A 21,530-nucleotide genomic window follows, 5' to 3' on the forward strand; every position below is an offset into this window, starting at 1 on the left:
TTGTTCTTGCAATTTTATAACGAAAAGAGTCAAGTTATTAATTTTATTATTAATCTTTCAAGAGAGAGAAATCTCTTCTAATCCCCGCTAAATGCTCAATTTTACCAAGAGATTCAAATTTTCTTCTCAAGATACTCGACGCTGCCCGGATAGGTATGTATATCACTTAATCCCATTCGAAAGTTCGCGAAGTAATTATTTGAATATTCGCGTCAGCTCGTCTCTTATTCGCGACCCGGCGAGAATGTAATTGATAGAGCTAGAAAGAGATTCTCTCTTGCGTCTTTGCGCAAGTCGACGGCGCCAACTCGGGATAACGGATAGCGCTGGTTGGCAGGAAATTGCAGAAGTATTTCTCGCTAGTTGCAGAATCCGAGCGTCCACCATCCTTCACGTCCCTATACCTCGACTTCTACCACGTAACCTTCAACATATCCGGCACTCACCCCGAAGTTACTGGCGGCGAATCTATCACTGGCCGACACGGCCGGGCTAGCGGTCGTGTGGGCGTAGTACGCGTTTATGTTTGCCAGAAGAGTCGACATAACGGCCGGCACGCCTGGACACAGGTACTTGGTTGAGAGGCAGTGGAAGTGCCTGGAAAATACGAGATCGGTTCACGGTGACGGAACCAGAATCGCATATCGAACGATCGAAGCTACGATAATCACCTAAGAAGCAGAGTTATTGCCTGCATTTTAATTTCAAGTAAGATATATAACATTATAAAACGTTACCTCTTCTCAAGGCAAGGTTAAAAAAGATGCCTGTCGGAAAAATTGTTATACAAGAAAATTTAATGTCGCTGTAATGTCATTTCGTTCATTTTCTATTACTGCGGTAGCGATAAATTAGAAATATTCAACATTTAGTATTTTCCTTTCGAAGCAATAATTAAACATCATTACCTGTTTCAATCTCAAGTAAGTATATATAATGCATAATTTTAATTCCAATTATTATTCCCGTTATTTCGTACTTCTAAGTTCAATCTCAACTTTAATAACAAGAATAAAAATGGTTTGCTCGAGAATTTAAATTTGCGGTTCGAAAAGTCATTCCGAGATAATAATCTTCGACGTATATGATTTTTTAACAGCACTCACGTCATCGCCTGGTAGATGCTCTCGATGCCGTAGCGCATGGCGAACTCGTCAACGAGCTCCTCGCCGGGAGGATCGAAGTAGACCTTCCAGGCGTCGTCGCCCTTCGCCTGTGGCAGAGTTACCATGCCGCCGTTCTCCTCGCACAGGCTGTGGAAGAGGTTCTCGTGCAGACAGGTGTATTGCACGTGATAAGGCGCCACCTTCTCCTCGCCCTTAATTTCGACGCTAATGTGTAGCCGAATCGCGCCCGACACCGCGCTCTTGTCCGTCCTCTTCTCCAGATTGTACCAGACGTCCATCTCGCCGCTGAGCGTCCGGACCTCGATGATGGTCTGCCCGAGAAAGTCATCGCTCTCCCTCGTGAGCTTTTGCCTCAGCTTCGACTTGAGGTCGTTATCCTCATCCCACACTCGAACCTTGATTCGATCGGACGAATTGTGGCACTCGCTGTAAGTAGCAATTTTCATTATGATTCCAGCTTCTTTTAAAAATCAAAGAAATTCAAATATTTAAATAACCAGTAATGAAAATGTCGTATCAAGTCCCTGTGTTTTCAACAAGGTAAGAAAATGTGACAGTTGATGTCGCGCGAAAATTTGCAAAAGACTTTACCAGTAAGATTGAAGAAAATTACGCATTCCGCTGGCGTGGCAGAGAAACTTGTTGAAATTACTTACAAGTAGAACTTCTCGTGCCACACTGGATTTAACTCTCGCGGCATGGTCCTCGTACGTTTCTTCACTTTGCCAACTTGGACCGTCACGTAGGGATCGGATGTGCCGCTTTTATCTTTGGCGATTAATCCCTGGGCGCCGATCACTATGGACGCGGGAGAAGAATACAATTAGGCTATTATTCACAAGACTGGAATGCCTAGAATTCGCACGCGAGAAATTATTTTTTTTTAATCGCCGAAAACGTAAATTTTCAATTTTGCGGTGTACATATAATACGATTACCACGAGATATAAATCGAATAAAAACGTTAGGATCGAAGTTTGCCAGCTGGCCAGTATCCAAGAACGCGGCTGCGAGGGTTAATCCAATAAAGCTAACACAGAATTCCTGGATATTCGTCGGAACATTTGTTCCGCATCGCTTTACAAAAAAAAATTGTCAACAACCATAACTTCATCATAACTTCACATTTCCATTTGTAATCGAATAAAACGTGTCGCAACGGGATCGGGTCAGATATTCATATAATTTCCGCATATTGTTACGGAACACTATATTTCTTTTCCGTGTCAATCGAAAAAAAATAGACCCCACCGGGAATAAAAAAAAATCACAACGACGAGATAAAAGTGTCGTATAAGCTATCGAATTCGAGACACGATGCGGAATTCCAGAGGTTTGCGGAGAAAACGATGGACTCGCGTATACTTGTAAAAAGTGCCGTCGATAAACGAGTCAGGATTACAATCTATCGTGCAAGCTTGTCGTATCGTTCGTCGACGGGAAATCATCGTTCCAGGTCGTGTCGACGGAATACCAGGATGATCGGCCACAAACGCATAGTTACGACTCTCGAAGCCGGGGTCGCATCACCCTACGCGAAGGTAATGAAATTTTACTGTTCCGCCCCAATTCTGATTTAGACGTATTTTATATACGCGTTCTCCATCAGCGTTATTCTAGCGTTCGACAGATTTATTATTTACGAGAAAAAATTCCCACGCATCGAAACTTCATATTATTTCGTTTTATATTTATTGTTATATATTTAATAATAATAATATTTAATAGTTTCCGATAATAAAAATAAAAATTTGCATTGTTGCGCATCGAATAGTATATGTAGGTTATTTATGAATTGTTTCGATGTTTCGTCACCGTCGTCATAATTTTTTTAGCATTTATGGATAATGGACAGCAGGCTATCTGGAAGAAACTTTTTTTCCAGGTGTTTCATATTCATCTAGTCGCACTGTTCTCACGTCATTTATTCGTGCCGTTGGCCGAATGAATAAATATGACTCTGCTTTATGTGAGAACTTAATTAAAAACAGGTAGTTTAAAAACGTAGCGCGAGTCCCGTAGGGCTTTTATCTCGAAATATACAAGGAATTGAGGAAAGTCGATGCATCCATTGTATCTTCTCAATTAAACCGCTTAGTAGTTTTTACAAAACTCTTCAGACTCTCAATTAAAATACTCGACTTTATTTCGTAAAAGGCAGAAAAACGTGCTCTCAAAAAACTTGTGTTTGTGTGAGAGCAAAATATACGTACACGCGTGAATAACAATGAATATAGATAACGAGTCTTATCAATTAACGTTCATTACAAAATGACATAAGAAATATTTTCTTTATTTTCGACTCAAATTATAATTAATTTTATATTTATTTATATATATATCTCGTGTGAAGAAAATGCATGCAAAGGCTCAACATTCATCTGGATTGGACACTTCGATAGCCTTTAGAGACAGCCATCTTAAAAGCGTGCAGAAGCTCGGCGTGAGAATTATATACATACATTTATCATTATACATATACATATATCAATACATATATATATGTATGTATATGTATATATAGTTTACATGTATGTATGTATGTACGTACAATTATATATAGACATATGTATTGCAGACATATAAAGGGTGTATATTCATAAGACAAATAAATATAGATATATATTTGTGATGTATCACATATATATTTAATCATACGTGCTCCGATTTAGATCGACGGACAGACACACATGCCCATGCTACTAACTCTTTGCGATTTCGCATCGCCGATTGCAGCGGGGACGATCGCTGATGCTCCCTGCCCCCTCGATGAATGTCGATTTCATACCTAATCTCATTAATCATCGAGTCATCGCCACAATCCACTTCGTGAGAGATGTCAAGGGTCTCGGCGCGTATATATAAACGCGCGTCTGAATGCTCTATGTCTGTTTGTGTGTGTGTATGTGTGTTGTAATTTGCGCAACTTTACGCTCTGTGGTCGTGCATAATAATGTGTAATTTCCCAACTGACATAGACGAATATGCTGTAACCTCATTAATTTAATAAAAATTACGCATTGCGTAAATATTATTACGTCTCAAATATATATCGTGCATAACGATTGATTAATTCGATATACGATCATGTCAGTTTCACGCGCGATTCGTGTCGGTTCATTCAAATCTGCATCTAAGACGATTTTCCGTAAATCGGATTAAATGAAAAACTCACTCGGAATTGAATCCAGACGCTTTAGAGAGACGCATAATAAAGTCCATTACCGAATATGGCAGATTTATCGAACGTTTCGAAAATTCCTTCCAATTAAACGATATTTCAATCAAATGTATGCGTTATTCATGTCGCAATTCATCGCAATCGATTTTGCTCTCGCAAATTTAATTTTTAAATATATATCGAAACCGACCAGGAATACAATATGCATCTCTCGCGTTGCGATTATGATCTAATTTCGAGAAAGGAAACGTCGCATCGACTGACCGCGATACGATGCAAAATATATCGCACTTATCATCGGCATCATCGAATGTATGTAATTTCTCGTTTGCGTGTGCGTTATATGAGGTTGATCGTTATCAATTCGCGTATCGATTCTGCTGAGCGACGAGTCCTCGAACGAGTCCAATCTCGTGTGAAAGCGCTAATTTAACATTTGCAGCCGTGATGAGACATTAATTTTTAATGGATCATACTACGGAGATCCCGATGATTATACATATGCGCTGATATGTGTATCGCACTTTTACGACAGCCATACTTTTTATTAACTCGTAAAGCTTCTCTCGCGCGAAAGGTGGAATTCTCGTCCCGAGGGAATACGATTTCCTCGTCCTCGGTCCTCGCAATCTGCTGGCGGTATCTCGTCAGATCTCGTAGCCATTTTAATTCGCGCCCAGTGAGTCAAGAGATTTGATTATTGGGGCGGAAGAGGAAGTGGCACCGACTGTTACCAGCGTTAGTTCTCTATCTGTTTCATCACAATTCGCGCGTTCCCTCTCGTTTGGTCCCTTCATTTCCTTCCATCTCGTCCATGTGGCGGCCGTTAATTCGCTCGTTCAGAACCAGATTAGGTATTCTCAAAATCGCATATGTTGAAACGCGCGCCGAGGAAAACTAGGATCCCGTATACACAAAAGAGGATTGAACGATCCCAGTTCCGGTTCTCGACGAATATTTAAATTTCGACCTTTATTCATTCCAACAGTTGAAAGTGGCATTTGATAAGAGTGCTTCAAGTGTCTATTTTAAGTTCCAGGATAGAATCAAATTGTTTCCTTTTCTTTGACATAATTCTTTGATTAAAACGAAAGTCGCAGACATGCAGATACCAAATGAACCAAGGCAGCAATGATTGACAACTGCGACTATCGTGACTATCCATAATATTCTTCGCTGAAGTAATCTCTTAGACCTCTGAAAGACGTTTCAATCTTCTATCTCCTTCACTCCTTCTCCGATTATTTAAAGTCGCTCTTCTCGAGTATTCACGAGTGCGCGGGAGTATATAAAGGCGCGAGGAAGGAAACGCTCATGGAAGGAATAAAATGGTTGGAAAGGAAAAGAGACGTCGCGTTTAAAGCAGGCCATTCCGCTGATTTTCTTTTATTTTTTTTATGCTATGTGTCCTATTTACTTATCTTCCCCCGGTTTTACCGGGGAGAGCCTCCCTTTTTCGTACCACTCTGACCTCTTTTCTTTCTTTTTTTTCCCCTCTCTTGCTACTTTCGTCGTTAGCGGCGGACTAGAAGAGCGCCGCTGGATATTCCGGCTACCTTTGAAAGGCAAAAAAGTTTCGTTACAGTTTGCTATGTTGACTCTATATTTATCGACTTCTACTCGTTGGAATGTGCCCGAGGCACAAATATCGCCCATCCTCGTTCATCTTTCCGGCTCGATCGTAAATAATGAAGTGCCTTTCTCTCTTCGCGTCCGTCTCTTGCATTACGTACGCTAAGTGCGCGAAATGCAATTTATAAATTTCACATGAACTTCGTTTAAGGTCCGTGTTTTTTTCTCGTCTCTGCAATTTTTCGTTCAACCTTTGAGTAACGCGGGAAGAAATATATATACGGGTTATATATACGCTTATTATGGTTCTAGTCTCGAAATTTTTGATAATGTATATGAATAATAATAAGATATGTGTATAAAATATTTTCCTCTAAACTCGAAACGAAAATGTTAACATCCATTCTAGGGTTTTAATTATTCAAGGCAACTGAGTTACTAAAGTTTCTCTAACTCTAAACACGAAACACGAATCTACGGCTGGCGCGTAATGTCTTCTCAAAGGAGAACTGTCATTCGCAGATTTCACTGTTGGCAGCCCTTGGGAGAACGACGAAAGAGAGAAAAAAAGTTCGAATCCCACTGGATTCCTCACTCTTTTTTTCCATCAATTTTCTTTGTTCTCTCGCGTTTTCCGAAGTGATGTCCCCGATCGTATTTCTGAACTGTATCCTTATTATTCGCTGTGATCCGAGGACACGTTGGCATTCTCCGTTATATTTGCATGCTTAAAATATTAGACAAGCGTGCCGAAAGAGACTTGACAATACCTCCTTGCGATAGAATGGTATCACATGTTCGACGAGAGCCTTCAGTATCTCTCGGTTAATAAGAAATGTGTTCTGGTTCTCGTTTGTATTCTTTTTATGCAGTTTCCGAGTAGATAAGAAATACATGAATTCATACTGCGACGTGAATGAGCCGCGGAGGCTGGAGCACACAGAGCTATCACACTTGTCTGTACATTGAACTATCGATCTCCTCCTCGGAAAAGGAACGCATACATATGCAGCCTGCGCCGCTCCCGTCGTTTCCACGTCGTTCGCGGCGCGATGCACCGCGATTGCAATTTCAAACGGAGGAGAGAGCAGAGGTGTAATTTTCTATGACACACGCGCTATCCCTGTAATATCGCGCAAAGTTATTATACGTCTCGGCGCTTGACATCTTTATTGACGTTATACGGAGCGACCCGGCAACGATCTGATAAGAAAAAAATAATCGAGAGAATTAAAAGTCGTTCCCTGTCAAACGTTAACGCATATGCTGCTGCACGGTAGGAAGTAACTTGCAGTTATTCCCCGGAGACGGTATATATATATATATATATATATATATATAAAGATGCATGTGACATAATTCACCGTCCGGCACGTTACATTTACCGAATCGACACAACGTCGTCCTAGAAATGCATATATAACAGGTAGCTCCCAGATACATTGAAATCGCTTCGTTAAAACCGACAACGGACGTCGTATTATGCGTTTCAACCGACCGACCGGCGGAACTTGACGCAAATTGCCTTAGTTTTCATTGTAACGAGAGCGAAACGAGAATACAATAGCGCGCGAATACGTTGTTCAACTTTAATATATATTTCGAAACTTGGTGAAAAAGGGAGAGAGAACCGGGCGCAATATACAGGCGGGATACACGACTCGGAGATTCAGGTTTATGTCGCTCGATCGATCCTCGAGAGGTTCGACTTCGTGTCGGACGGAAGTACATCGATCGTATATATATACACAAATATACACGAGCACACGGTGGTGCACGATTGCGACAGTATATGTATATTGTATATACGCGATCGACGTATATATACTGCGTTGTACTTCATATATATATATATATATATATATATGAAGTACAACAATATATGAATATATATATATATATCACGCTCTGTTATATCATCCCTCCGATAGTGCTTTGTGACATAGATCTTTCGTGTTTTGCTCCTGAATCGCGAAAGTCGGGTGCACGAGAACACGGTGATGGAAATAAATCCAGATACGTGTGAGGCTGTGCTTGACGAACCGCGGAATACGGGATGCATAATGTCCCACGTCTGCTCTCGATTACGGATGTCGAATGAATCCGCAATCGTGTTTCCGCTAAAAGCGAAGTTTAATTCCAAGTGGGAGCGACGACTAAATCGATCATCACGCATCCCGATATATAATTCGACGATTCGAAAATTTGCTCTCGGTGATTCAGAAAGTGTAGAGTAGATAGAGAAGAGAATAATTTGTTAATTTCATATAAAAATTTAGTATCGCTATATATAAGTTTTCGTGTCAGTTGTGTGTCTCAAGCGTGTATTATGTGACTGACAGAAGAAGAATCGAGTGACTCGTTATCGAGATTGTGGTGAATGATCATTAAAAACGCTCTAAAGGTATCAGTATCGTGTCGCACCTGTGATGGCGATCTTGCAGGACCACTTGCTGGTACCCTCGAGGACGATCTGTTCCGCCTGCTCGAGACTGTCTATGTGCGTATCCGGGTCCACTGAAAACGTCGTGCTGAAAAGAAGACAATTTCCTCGTCATCGGATCGTCCTTCGACAACCTCTCGTACCCCCTTTTATATACGGTTTATTTGATCGAAGAAGAGAGAACCCTCCCGAAGAGAGAGAAAGAGACGGGGCACCTTCGAGGGTGTACATCTTACGGAGGCCACCGAAGGGATCGTTTCGAGGCGGAGGATCGTCCGTATTGTATTATCCAACAGCCATCCAGCAGCAGCAGCAACAGCAGCAGCAACAGCAACAGCAGCAGCAACAGCAGCGATAACAGCAGCAACAGCGACGGCAGTATCATATTCAGCAGCTCAGCTATTATAGTAGCGGGGATTCGCGGGCATTCGCGCAGCCAGGACACTAGGATGTTTTTTCGGAGATTAATCCGAAATATGGCCATACATCTCGCCATCTGTGTGTATATCTCGTGTGAAAGCAAAGGGAGCCATGTATTTCAAATCGAGATGGATTAGCTCGGAAAACTGTCCTTCACGTCATTTTTCAATGTGTGTCTTCCGTAAGTTTTCCGGATATTATATAATACAGAATTCGATGAGTGAATAGAGTGAATGACGATCGAAGGAAATGAGGCTATCCTTATCTCGAATTGTATAAGTCGGCCAGACTCGAACTTGATTTGCATCGAAGATGAACGAAAAGGAATCAAGATTCGTGTATATAATGGAAGAAACAAAGTTGAATCGAGCCGATCAAACGTATCACCGACATTTTATGAAATTCCATCCAAAATGTGCGAGATGCACGAAAGAAAAGTCGATCGATCATACACGAGTTGTCACGCCACGATCGTACAAATACGTGCCATGCCACCTGTTAACACCTTGAAGTCGTAAAGTTATCGTTTCATATGGAGAGCTGACCGAGGCGAGCCTATCGGCTTGGAATAAGAAAACTTGTTGCTCGACTTATGTGGCGCATCGCCAGCGCGGGACTTCCGTTGATCTCCTCTAGTCGTGGTAATAATCGTTTCGCGAAGACGAACATGAACAACTTTATAAACGCCAACGTTTATGCGATCATTATTTAGCCAACGAGCTACTGTTACGGAGAGATATCAAAGGCTTTACCATAAATACTTTCATCGTTTATTTCATTATAAATCAATTTTCATCCGTCTATAAAAGTTCGGGGAAATCTAATTTTCTTCTCCTGTCATCGAAAAATAATCACGATTTCTTTTTATTCCAAGATTTGATTCTATATTGAAAGAAAGAAAGTATATTAAAGTTTTATGAAGCATTATTCGTTTGAAGTGTAATTTCATAGTCGAATTATTGTTGAAAAAGGAAGGATAAAATTTGATTTTCTCTCGAGCGCGACGTCTTCGAATATGAAGAAAGAAAGAATTGATGGAACAAAATTCTCTCTTTTGAGTTGACGACCATCCATCAATGCCGTTAAACCTCCTTCTGGTAAAGTACACCGAGTACATTGTAAGAGACCATATATACTTACTTATGTTCTTTCATTCTCGAATGAAAGAATGAGATTCGTTTTCCCTTTGATTCGAAAGCACACAATGGCCTCGGGGACGCGTTATCGCGCAGAAATGATGAATACAAAAAAAGGCAAAATGTGTACGTATACCCTCGCGTTGCGCATGTTATTTCGGTCAGATTACTTTTTTTCACGATCGCGCACTTTTCTCATGCAATATATTTCCCGCGGAAAAGAAATCAATACCGCGCACTGTATGTACGTTTACGAAAAGTGTGTAAACGTGGTATTCTTGACAATATTTTTTCGATAGAAACGTAATAAGTTTACAAAGATTTATAATGTTCATAAGTTTATAAACTTCAAATTAAAAAAAAAAGGAACTATGCTCAACTTTCTCGTATAGAATGTATCGATCCATTCTTGTCTTGCGTCTGAAACAAACTTTGCCCCTTTTATAATTCATAAACGCAATTTATTTCTCGAGATGTATGTCGAGATGAATGAATTTTTTCCGTATCTTTGACACGCGACATTCGTTCTATGTGATGATGTTAAACGCAGATCGCCAAACTAATCCGATGTATATCGAGGTGAAATTCAATATCCTCGACACGCGAGACTTTCCGTCTCGAAAAGCTACGCAGAAGCTGAAATGACGCGTTGATCGAGACGATGATCGATGCTTGGATTATCATCGCGCGGCAGAGAAATACAGGGAAAGAGAACACGTTTTCGATATACGTCAGAATGTGTGACTATCGGCTCATCGGTCAGGGATTCTCGTTCATAGAAGCACAATGACTATAGTCGAACCGGGAGTTTGCCTTAGACAATGGCAACGGCACATACTTGGCGCCACAACAAGTTGCCACGTGACCTTAATGGACTTTCGATTGAATTCTCACCAAGAGAGAGTGGGAAGAGCATCGCGTGATAGCTGACCAGCACGACGCATAACATGTAGATAAATACAGAGTGTAAAGGTTTAACATATTTTTTAATATTAATGAATATCCTCTTTATCACTGCAAAATATTCACCGCAAGTTTAATTTTTTAAATTTGTCAAAAGTTTGAGAAAAAAAAATAAAAACTTAATTTTTACCTCTCTCTTTAGAAAAGTGTAACTCCTCAGGGAGACATATAAGAATATATGTTTGTATAAGAGAAACCTCCCTTATAATTTTTGACAAAGAATCTGCTCCTTTTCACCCTTATTGAGATACACTCTGTATATACACACTGTGAAAATTCGTACATCGTCATGATGCGTAAAACAAAGCAACGCATACTTAATTGCTGGCTCGATAAGGCTTATGAATTTCGTTAATAGAAATTAAATTGGCCGTCCGTATCTCGAGCATTTCGAGAAATATTTCACTGCACGATGATAGTCGAGCTGTTGTTTCTGGGAGAATCGTACGGACCGACTCGCGAGAGATTTTATTTGAAACGCGAAATTCTGCGTTCTCTCTCTTTCTCTCTTTCTACCTGAAGGAGAAAAGTTTCTGCAAATCGTACGAGAGCGTACGAACGAGGCGAGAACTGCTTGCAAACTCGATTTCGCCGATTTCGTTGAAAAAGGGGCTGGTCGTAGCAGCGGCAGCTGGGAAATTGGCACGAAATTGGAACGAAGAGGAGTACCGTTGAGGAAAAAAATAAAGGAAAAAAAGAGAATTGATGAGGAAGAGAAGGAGGCGAATACCAGGTAATATCCAATTAATGGTGTGGTACACTAACTCGGGGCGCGCAATATCGTTACATCCAGCGGACAAATGTAATCATAAAAGAAAAACAGCACACACACACACACACACACATACATACACATACACACACGCATATATATACACACGTAAAACAACAACATAGCGTACACGTGCGCACACACAATAGTCTTAATATCATCTTGAACAAGATAGTTGCAGAGGGTTGTAAGTCAAGGTATTTCCAGAGGAGGTTATACGAAAGTGGCTCGTCCATCGTGACATTATATAAAGCTCACGGGGCAGTTAAGTTGTTAGGTGCGAAGTTATATTCCAACTTACATAAAGAAGTTAAAGGGAAAAACATAGAGATAAACAAGTTTATTCGAGCGATTTGTAGCTCGAACATAAGATAGCTCTCTCGCGTTGTCGTACGATGGTCAAACGATGTTTTAATAATGGAATTACATAATGGGAGACGGACAGTCCGCTGCATAAATGCTGGTAAGTTCATGGCAATCGATACAACGCAGCCACGCGCGGTAGCCATCAAGAGCCAAGTGTCGTTATCGCCAGATCCGACGATATAAGGCACGTAATGCCGATAATGACGATAATAAGAGAACATTAAAGTGTAAAAATATGTGCGTACACGCATTACGTATAAATGTATACAAGTATATATATATATAGATGTATGGGGATATACACAATAAGGGGGGTGACTCGTAGATGAAAAAATATACGTAGGCATACGTAGGCAGCACACATAAATATATATGTACGTATCGGGACGAGCACCGGATGATACCGATGCTCGCTCGAATCGTCGCACGCAAGGGGGTGCACAAAGACGAGTTTAGGAGCCTGCGAGGCACGAGCTGCCTGCTCACAAACCTGTAATAGCGATCTTCGCCGACCACTTGCTGGTACCGTCCAAAACCGACTGCTCCACCGACATCATGTGACCCGAGTGCGCCTTTTCGTCGACCCCGAAGACTGACCTAAACTCCGACGAGACTCTCTTTCATAAAAGCTGTGCCAACGGCCGCGATCTCGTCTTATCTGCAGCATCGCGAACTCTTCGCCGCGAAATATAGCTTTCTCCGTCGCGAGACAATTTGTCGGTTGTCAATTTAAACGAAAATGTTAGGAAAAAAAAAAGAGAAGGTAACGTGATAAATGAAATTGAAATCGACAAATGCATTTAGCCATTCTTTCGTGCAAAAAACCTTGTGCTCGTTTTAGCGATTTTCGTGAAATAATTACCTATGCGATCCGACGGTTTCGGAATTCTCTCTGCAGAATCAATTGTTGAGTCAGATAGTGCTATTTCTTGCTAAATTTTTTTCCGATATCGCGAGCGTATAAAAGGTTAAACGAGGAGAATCGAGCGTATACGTACACGCCGCGACGGGCAATTAAGTCGATGGAAATTTTTGAAACGCGCTGGACAAGCGGCCGGCTCTAATTAAAGCGACTGGTCATCGATCAAGCCCCTAACGAGAACGTTGATTGCCCGATAGTACACGATATCTGCGCTCGATGAGCATCCAGATCCACGAGATTCGGAGACCCAGTGCGGATCGTCGCGATTAATATGCGTTCATCAGAGAAGACGAGATCGAGCCTTGTAACGGTGATGATTTCGCGCATTATAGCTTCGCTTGCTCTTCGTTACATATATTACTCCATTTATTACGACCGTCGCCACTGCATCGCTGCACTTGTCTCTGCGCTCGTCTCCCTTTTAATTACGGATTAATTCCGGTCTGTCGCCGCCGAATGGACGGACGGCCCTTAATTGACAACTAATTATTGTCGCCTGAGATATTAAATTAATTACGATTTTCAATAATGTGTATAATTATTGCGAGCGCGACATTTCGCGATGTAATATTTCTTGCAAAAACGACTGCGGAGCGCTTTTCCTGGAGCGCGTGATAATGAACGCTGCAGCTGTTCCGCTAATTTTGCACGTGCTAATTACGGTAGAAGCGCTAAATTACGGTAATACTCAGGGAGTAAACGAAGAAGAAATATCTGCATATATTTAATACGCACTGATTAAGTCGTACGTTTATACTGATATGATAAAGCGCCAAAGCGTGGGATCGTCTTTGTTAATTTCGTCAGAGAACATTTTTAACGAGTTGAAAATAATATCTGCAAAAATTATACCTGCCTATACATTCCATCCCGAAGCAATTAACAACTTTTACAATTAATCTCGCCAATTGCGTAAACACATTTTACAATTATATGCACCGAAAAAGACGCGTATTATTACCATAATGCGCTAACGTGCGACTAATTGAACAAGCATCGTGCGAACGGTTTATCGGCGGGATTATTCGGTCTTTCATAATGCAGATCGCATACGAGCGAAATTAATTAACGTTGATATTCACTAATATTGTCTGCTTGTCGAATTGGCTTTCACAAAACTGTAGGTACGATGTGTTTTTCGTATTGTGTTCGCGATATTTATAATCATATCGCGATATAATCAGCTAATATCAATAATACGACTGAAATGCAGAGCGGTGGGAGGGGTCCAGATGTCCCGAATAGCTCGATTAACGACGCTTAATTAATTATGGCACGAGCTACGGCAGATATGCGACAGATTGACGTAAGGTACGCAAATGCGATTAGACGATTATTATGGCGATGTACACCTAAACCGCGTCCGCGTATGTTTATCCATTTATCATTTATTATGCAAACCGCTTGAGAATGATGCACACACACACATATGTCACCTGCTTGAATAGTAAACGAATCAAAATTTATGTCCCTCCGTTATGTATATAATATAAGCATATTTATTTAATCCGTTGAATTATCGTCAAAATATTAAATAACGCGGCGAACTTTTTGTTTTCGACTAGATATAGATTCAAATGTTCGGATTGGAAAATGATATGTTAAGTATGTGCATAAATGTCAATGACGATTATTAAACAATATTAATTTGTGAGATTATTTAGCTTCCCGACAGAGTTTATTTGATCGAACAAGAGTAACACGTATACCCATTACGTCAAGCGGCTTTTGCCATACACCGTTTAATCGATGACATTGCGGAGATTATTGTGACTGAATAATGTATTACATTTCCATTTACTATACTAATTATTACCATTGTGGCGCGTTTTGTAACTGTATGTGATTTCTTTTGCACAGCGCTTATTTGACACGTGTATTATATTTCCTAGCTTATATTATATACGTAATGCATATATAAAAATTACAATATCTGAATATAATATGTTAAATAATGTTTGCGCATAGAGATTCTAGCATCTTTTGCTGAGAGATCATTGATCATACTAGATAATAGGTTTTCAATAATGAAATGCATTATGCGAAGCCGTAAAATAAATACACTGTACCAACCAAGATAAGAGAATACTTCGAAGTTTAGACGATGTGCTTGTGCCGTATTCATCGTATAAAGCATTGTTCACGTATGTTTACACACTATGTTACCGTAAAGTTACGTCAGGGCTAATATTAGCGCAAACAATGTTTATAGGGCGTTTAACGATTTCCGATCGTCCAAGATCGGTGGGATATATAAATCCGACGAGTTTTTTGTTTTTGCAGAATCGTTTACATCCTTATCTCGCGCAAAGAGACGAGCTCTCGAGATGGAATAGAATGGGAGGATTGTTTTAATGGCGGCTAATTAATTTCTACAGTAGTTGAAAATGGCTTTTGAGTCGCTATTAAAAGTGCGCCATGTTCGCGAGATTCCAACAGAGGCGACATTAAATATTTCTCTCTCACTTTACAAGATTTATATATAATTTATTCCGAAACTGACAATGGACTTTTTAATCCAAAAAAAGCAGCGAGCAGTGGCGATCGGCGAATCGACCTACATCGATCGACGCTATTCATTCTCGAACTGTCAATGACTTGACAGTCCTACGGTTCTCGTTGCTTCGCATCGATTTCCGTGGCTGCGGTAAAAGAAGAGAGGAAAAAGAAGCGAGCTCAATGTAAGCGGAAACTCACCGAATTAGTTCGAAGATCTCTGGTTTTTCTCGTTCTCGTTGCTTCATCCTCTCCTTCATCGCCGTAATTATGCTAATCGCCTTATCCTCTGCGCCGTGCTTCGAGCTTTTCTCAGCCGCTCCTATGAGAATGAATAAAACAACAAAACATGAATATATATATATATATATATATATATATATTTGAGAGATTCGCATGATATGCTTGCAAGTATAATTAGTTGACTGCACTATTAACAATTCGTTAATACAACTCGATCGATTAAATATATACGCAAATATTTGTTGCAAATTAATTTTCATTTGCCTTGAACCAAATGTGTGTTGCCGATAAAATTTTTTTATTTCTGACAAAAGAAAAATGTATTTAACACACGAAAAAAGATTTATTATACAATTTAGTGTATGTACTATGTACACACCGCATGTTATTTTTCAAAATATATTGATTGATAAAATGCTTGACAAAAAAAAAAGAGATTTGCATTGGGGCTTTTCCCGAGGAAAATAAAATAAAAATTGTGATTCGTATCACCAATATGTGATTGAGCACATAATAATAACATTTTCGTATTCTAATATCACTTGAATACAGCATTAATAACAAGACATCGCGTGTATATAACGCGTTCGAGGTATTGCATTTCGCAAATTATATATACAAATTAGAAAACGTATCACAGATCGTAATATGATGGCTGTGCATTTTGCGCGTTGCATAATAGTTGCGTCAATTTTAATGACATGTAATCGCGACATCAGATATGTTAGATGCAAGGATGACAGCGAATGGTAACGAAATATTTTGTGATCCGATACATAATGATCGATCGCGTTTCAAATATAACACGAAACTTCCACATCCCCTTGACACGAGCAATTTCAATTATTTAAATTGAAAATCTTGTGAAATGAATTATAAAATGTGTTACATGTTTATATACACACGTATATAATTTTTATTAAAATTTTTTTAAAAGTATGTATAATATATGTCAGGAATATATTGATTTTGAAAGAAATTTAATTTATGTACGACAGTGATTAATGTTCTTTTTTCTCCATTTAGCAATAGAAAAGCGGCCTAATTCACATAAACATAACAAATAAATAAATAGATATACAATAAGTAATGTACAAATATTATAAATATTAGTGACAAAGTGTAGCAATTTTTAAATTTTTAAAATTTTAATATCTCATAACTATAAAATAGCGTTATTTCTTTTCGTGCTAAATGCTTCATTTTATAAAAGAATCTGAATTGTGGAATCCGAAGACATCTTTTGCAACTGCCGTTCAATAATTCAGCATTTCGTGCATGAAATAATTTAGTGCTTTACAAAACATAAAAAGAATCCGGATATATCTGTTCTCACCCACAATTAGATCTTGTCTTTCATTAAAAATAAATTCTTACGCGAATATTTTTCAACTTTTATAAAACATAGTTTAAAAATTTAAAAGATTTTTTCAACACAACATTTTGTTCACAATAAAAATGCTAAAAAGAAGAATACTTAAAATGATCAGACATATATTTTTAGAAGTAACAGAATGTTTCAAAGATCTAAACAAGTGAAAATCACCAGCAATTTAATATTAATTTGCATCAATTAAAACGTTATTTTGTTGAATTTATTTCAAAATTTAAAGAGAATAATATACACACATTTATTTTCTACGCTCATATAGAAAATGCTCGGAATTACACCAACATTACATTCGCGTGTGTAAATAATTAAAGTGAATGAAATAAATCTGTATGCGAAACTAAATTGAAACATAAATTATGTGTGTATACACGTTAAAAAATTCGATGACAGATGGACATATAATGTGACACTTAAACTGTGAGCGCATCATTTAAATACCTGAAAGTGGTGAAAAAAGTGTCGGCAATTCTCTTTTCAGTTTTTATCTGTATGTACATCGTGTTTCAGTCAATGACGAGCTTTAAAGAATTAAAAATAACGCGAGAAGGAACGCAAAGAGGATATGAAAAAAGTGTGAATGAAAAAAACTAAACGTCTATACTCGAAAGTACACTGACATTACAATCGCGTGTGTGAGTAACTACGAGTATGAAAGAAATGTTTACGAGTAACTGAATGAAGACATAAATCACCGCGTAAGAAACTCGATGACAGCTCAACATGCAGTTTCATACCTCGAAGTGTGATATGTGCGAGCTAAACAACTGAAAAAGAGTGTCGGCACACCTTTTTTAGATTTTATCTAGAACGTATCGAGTTTCATCAAAGCCGTGCGATGCTCACTCGAGCGTGTCTTTTAAGAGAAAACGCACGAAAAAAAAAAAAAAAAAAAAGAAAGAGTCGTTCAAGCTCGAAGTTCGAGTCCGCGTGGACGTGCCTTATAAGGAGTTAAGGATAACGCGAGCAGGAAACAGAACACCAATAAAAAGAGATGTTTCGCCAATAAGACGAGCTTATTTTTCGAATCGACGAATTCGCTTTCTCTATTAGATCTAATGGTCATCGGTCGATGACTCCGCGCGGACTTGACATCCTCGTGGCTTTTAAATCAGAAAAGTGTCAATGTGCCATGCAAATCACAATGCATCTCCCAAATTATTATTTCTTTTTTTATTAAACTATGAAAATAACATGATTATAATTATTTACGAATAGTAACTCCGCGCGGATTAATTAATACACATTATTATACTGATAGATATAATAAATATGACAGATGAACACGAGAATTTATTACCGAATAATAATTATATAATGAAGAAGAAAGCCTTGAAGACTAAATGATGCAATGCGAAATAGCTGATGCATCGAAATTATACAATAGGAGAGAATAAGGGTGAATTATATAATCGGAAACGCGAAATTATAAGGCAAAGTAAATTGATGTGCGATGAATTGTAGATTCATAGCGAAAGAGAAAAAGAATAAATTAATCGTACAATGTCGAATCGAGGAAAGAAATTTTATCGGGCACATGATGGGAATCATTAGTTTTGAAACGTTACACAAATTGATAACGAATAGTGATGTGACACAAGAGTACGTACGTATATATAGGAAATGCAAAGAAGCCCGTCAAACTCAAATTGAATGTGTGATAAATGGACGGACATTATGTCGTTACTTCCCGATTTTTCCGGATAATGAAAATTGGTTTATAAAATTCATCGCATCATATTATCGATTCATATCTATCAAATCAAAACGCGAAATGGTTTTTTATATTGTGCTTTATTGATAAAATTTTTCCACGAGAGATGATCTAATTTGCAAAATTCAATTGCGCCTTTTAACAAGTTCGATTATTCCGTTGAATTTTACAGGGAAGGATAATATCCGTTTATTGACAAGACGACGGAAATAACACTGTCACTGCAACGGATTGAAGTCGGAGTCTTACGGAGCAAATTAAGTATTAATTCTTATCGAAGTAACGACGACGAGGGATTAAGAGGAAAATAGCGTCGTTTAAATATATATGTCTGTTGGAATTTATTCATTCGCACTAATCTCTGTTTAACGAACCGCGAAGCCTTTCTCGACCTCGCTTAGCTCTTGTTCCTTCGCCAAGGGGCAACCGATTTTACTACTGCACACTCGTTAATGGCTAGAATCCGAAGCTCTCTTAATTGCGGTTACTTATTGTCCGGCAAGAAAAGCCTTAGCGACTTCGCTGCCTCCGACACTTTTAAATACATTTGTAACTTCTCGATAGAGAGATATCAATCGTTTTAATATACGTGATTATGACGATTATTAACTTCACTAACGAGACTTTGCTTAATTAACGATATTCATTTATTTTATATCCTTCCGACATTTAGCCATTTCGCAACAATGTCGGCTTCGATCGAGCAATTAACGAAAGCGAAATATATATAATTAATTCAATATTTATCTTTCTCAATATATACAATACATAATAAATAATTTTGTGATTATAGAAACAAAAATGACGCTGGGAGAATAAATTGTAAAAGTAAAGGCTGATGTTACTTACTCTGCAAGCAATCGGCATTCAGGAGGTCCTTGCACTTTTCGTGACACTTGACACCGCACTCCATACATCGCACACCCTGACGAGCGATGCCCCAGAGAAGACCCTCGCATTCGTAGCAGTAGGTCGGCGATGTGGCGGTCCAGGTGACGAAATTGTGAGGAGTGGTCGACGATATCGGGTAGATCATCGCCTGCAGAGTTTTCTTGTACACGTGCATCTTCTGTGGATGTATCATCGCGAATGCATCGCCGGTAAGTCGAAAGTGAACATTCGGGGGAAAGAGAAAGGTAGGAAAGAGGAGACGGATAAATGGTTTATGGGGAAATGCAAACATTTGCATTTATTTTCTTAAAGTTAACATGTTGCGACCTTCGAAAGAGCGAAACGATTCATTAACATGAATTGTTAATTCCTTGGAAAAATGAATGATGTCATCTCTGACAATAAAAAAAAATCTTGGTCCCCGATATTAATATAATGAGAAAATGCGTTTTGTGTAATTTATCAAATTTTCCGATATTATTTCGCTGACATTTATTATAATTTCAAAAGAAAATCGAACATTGAACCTCCGATATTTACAAAGAAATATATGATTAAGTGAGTATGTCGCGGCTCTGCTGACGTACTATAACATTCTATTATCTTGTGTATGAAAAATTAATCAAACAACCGTATATATCGGATTACATCAGAAACTATATCTCAGCAATTGCTATTTCTAGTTGAAAAATGAGATGAGTTTTATTCTGACCTTTTAAGAAAATTGCTTCTCCGATTTAATGTTTATTTCGCGTTACTTTTATCGAACTTCAATGCGCATTAATTCGTACGAAGTGTCTAGATCTACTCGCTTCAGTTTAAAATTTCGCATTTCAAATAAGTAAAAAGCATTTAGGATTAGCATTCATTCTTGTTCAAGCGGTTTCTTGCGTAAAAAACTTCCTCATGAATTCAATTATTAATCGGGAATATCTTCGTGCCTTGGACCCTATAGTTACATATAATCATGTGCACGCAAACCGTATGCAGTACTTAAAGTTTCGCAAAGGAAACCCCTATGAAAGTCCAATAGAAGCGAATTGGATACACTAAGAGGCTGTTTTGAGGTTCCTATACTCGCTCGTGCTACTCGAAATCAAGAAGAATGACTTTCATCTTTCGGCTTTCGATTTTCGAGAGCATCTCTTTTGAGAGCGGTTTTTTTTCTTTCTCTTTCGGACATTTTTTTTCCATGCTTGGAATAGGGAGATTATCTAGGAGATCTTCACAAGCTCACGTAGGCGAACTTCTCGGTCCTAAAGGAATCATCGACGTTTTATGTCAAACATCTAAAATTTTCACACTCTTTTTCCACTCTCTTTTCTTTTTACGATTTTTTTGCAAAATATCTTTCAGTTTTGTACGCCGAAAAAATTCTATAATAAGCACATTTTTTTTAAATGTCATTAAATTATCTAGCAAAAAAGAGAGAGAGACGGAGAGAGAGCAAGGGTATAAAGCATCGATCCGCTAAGAAGCACTACTTTAACGTGTGAAATGTGTTGGATGTTCCTCTCGATGCATGAATCTTTCAAAATTCATATATTATCTCGACGTAAAAATCGACATGAGCAAATGGCTGAGTTTTATCTTTCAGAAATTATCTTTCAACGCGTTACTTTTTTAGAACATCGGGCACATTAATAAATCAATTTTTACATAAATATATTTTTCATCCGAATTTGTGGATGCAATATTAATAAATCTTGCCTGTGCTTAAATTCTACACGTCGAACATTAACAAGAATTATGTTCATGCGATAATATAATTGAATATCAAGTCACATAGATCTGGATGATCATGTTTTTCAAAGTGCTTAAATAAATCATGTATTTATCAAATTAGGTTGGATACCGAATATCTTTCGTACGTGCAAAGTGATCTCTGCGAGAA

General features: G+C 38.6%; 1 protein-coding gene across 6 annotated transcripts in view; it reads right to left on the reverse strand.

Moving 5' to 3' along the window:
- Positions 1-21,530, reverse strand: part of unc-13 (protein unc13 homolog) — a 98,550-nt gene that overhangs the window by 14,879 nt on the left and 62,141 nt on the right. For 4 of the 6 annotated variants that reach the window (XM_085486500.1, XM_085486505.1, XM_085486491.1 and 1 more), the window contains 6 exons: positions 19,595-19,814; positions 15,600-15,720; positions 12,471-12,577; positions 1,784-1,925; positions 1,107-1,553; positions 447-597 (listed from right to left, as the gene is read on the reverse strand). In XM_085486500.1, the coding sequence (XP_085342626.1) occupies positions 447-597; positions 1,107-1,553; positions 1,784-1,925; positions 12,471-12,577; positions 15,600-15,720; positions 19,595-19,814 (1,188 nt within the window). Of the gene's footprint in view, positions 1-446; positions 598-1,106; positions 1,554-1,783; positions 1,926-8,304; positions 8,412-12,470; positions 12,578-15,599; positions 15,721-19,594; positions 19,815-21,530 lie in introns of all 6 variants that reach the window. The other 2 variants (XM_085486498.1, XM_085486506.1) reach the window with 1 other exon arrangement.

Source organism: Nylanderia fulva, unplaced genomic scaffold, assembly GCF_048542155.1.
Source record: "Nylanderia fulva isolate GAGA-0341 unplaced genomic scaffold, ASM4854215v1 Scaffold11, whole genome shotgun sequence".
NCBI classification, from domain to species: Eukaryota; Metazoa; Arthropoda; class Insecta; order Hymenoptera; family Formicidae; genus Nylanderia; species Nylanderia fulva.